This window comes from Perkinsus marinus, assembly GCF_000006405.1.
Source record: "Perkinsus marinus ATCC 50983 genomic scaffold scf_1104296928824, whole genome shotgun sequence".
Taxonomy (NCBI): Eukaryota; Perkinsozoa; order Perkinsida; family Perkinsidae; genus Perkinsus; species Perkinsus marinus.
Genome location: NW_003216695.1, coordinates 1 through 1,814, shown reverse-complemented (window position 1 = coordinate 1,814; position 1,814 = coordinate 1). Strand labels below are relative to the sequence as shown.

Below are 1,814 nucleotides of genomic sequence, written 5' to 3'. Positions count from 1 at the left end.
TTCTCAAGGCCCGCATCTGCGCAAGCCGATCGTCTCCTCGTGGAATACGATGAGCTGCTTCACCATCCTCGAGTCAACTGCAGCTTGATGTGTCTCTGTCGTCTTGACCCCAGTGTAGAAGAGCTGCAGTCGGCTGTGAACGGTGGTGCTGTGTCCATATTGAAGTGCAGTAAGATGATCGAGGCTTGGGACACTGTGACCATACCGAAGAGCGTGCAAATGATACTCAACCCGAACCTGCCTCCGGTCATAAGCCTCGGCAGTCAGGGCACCTTCTACGATCGTGTAGCTCAAGACAAGGAGATCCTCAAGGTTATTCTCATGCTCACTGGAGCTGTTCAGAATTCCGAGGATGAATGTAACGTCTATCTGGAGCGCTTCTCTTGTTACGGCTGGTTATGGGAAGACAGCATTGAAGATAAGTACAAGGAGTTCGAGGCTACTAATCCGACCTTGGATGACTTCGAGTGCAAACTGCGCAGCTTCGCTCAATTAGATGAGAAACTTGATTTGTTCGAGTCCTCTCGCCAGATCGGCGCCCTCCTACTCCGACCAGAGAGCCTCGCAAAAGGCTTGAAGGGTTTGGCCAACGAATGGAAGGTGGCGTTCAGTAAACAGCTGCATGTGAAGGCAAGAGACCGGCTGGAAGCTTTGACGGAGCAGATCAAAACGACTGCTAAACGCATGAACCGTACAGTGGAGGACGGCGACATCGATGCTCTCGGGTACGTGATGAGGACCCTCAATGACGTTAGACGGAAACAGTCTGAGATCGAGCTCGAGTTTGGACCTATCACCCACATGTATGCAATTCTTGACACTTACCTGCCGAACAACGTGATGGACAAAGATGAGCAGGATGCACGATCAATGCTGAAGAGGAATTGGTTGAAATTGGTGGAGGAAAGTGAGAAGAGGCAACAGGAGTTATGCCTGAAGCAAGCTGAGTATAAGAAGACTCTCATTCAGACGGTCAATAATTTCAAGAAGGACGTAAGTGGCAATGTTGATTTCGGACTAGGACTACTATTCGTTGCTCTAGGTACGAGACTTCCGGAAGAACTACGAGTCCCACGGCCCCATGGTCAACGGTATAGCCCCACGAGAAGCTGTCGAGCGGCTCAAGCGGTTCAAAGAGGAATTCGAAGTTCGGTCGAGGAAACAAGAAATCTATTATCTCGGAGAGGACCTCTTTGGTCTGCCTCATCAACAGTACCCCAAGCTTGAGAAGACCAAGCAAGAGCTTGGATACTTAGCCCAGTTGTATGACTTGTACGTGCTTGTTTTGGAGACCATCAAGGAGTGGAAGGACTATCTCTGGACGGAAGTGCCGCAGCATATCGAAGACATGAGGTCTCAGGTGAGCACATCGAACATGGACAGTCTTCGCACTAGCGATGCTTTTCAGATTGAAGTATTCAGCAACCGTTGCAAGAAGATGCCGAAACAGCTGCGAGAGTGGCCGGCGTACCATGAGCTGAAGAAGGAGATCGAGGACTTCTCGGAGGCTCTGCCGCTGTTGGTCGAGCTGGCCAAACCGTCTATTATGCCGAGGCATTGGCAGCAAGTACAGGAGCTCACTGGCAAGGAGCTGCCGGTGAGAGATAAGCGTTGTGTATTCTAACGAGTCTGTGTTATCATCGATTGCTCAGGTCGATTCTGAGATGTTCATGTTGCAAAGCTTGATCGACGCCAATCTGCAAGAGCACATCGATGAGGTTACGGACATCTGTGACTCAGCAGACAAGCAACTGATCATCGAGAAGCGTCTAGCAGACATCACGAGCAATGGAGTGAAGAGGCGTTCCTGTTTG

General features: G+C 50.4%; 1 protein-coding gene across 1 annotated transcript; it reads left to right on the top strand.

The window, feature by feature from the left end:
- Positions 1-87: 87 nt before the first annotated feature.
- Positions 88-1,793, top strand: Pmar_PMAR016623 (conserved hypothetical protein; the record flags this gene model as incomplete). The annotated part of the gene is made up of 4 exons (XM_002788151.1): positions 88-993; positions 1,043-1,360; positions 1,409-1,597; positions 1,653-1,793. Coding segments are annotated over 4 exons (1,554 nt in total), but the record flags the coding sequence as incomplete, so codon positions are not given.
- Positions 1,794-1,814: the final 21 nt, after the last annotated feature.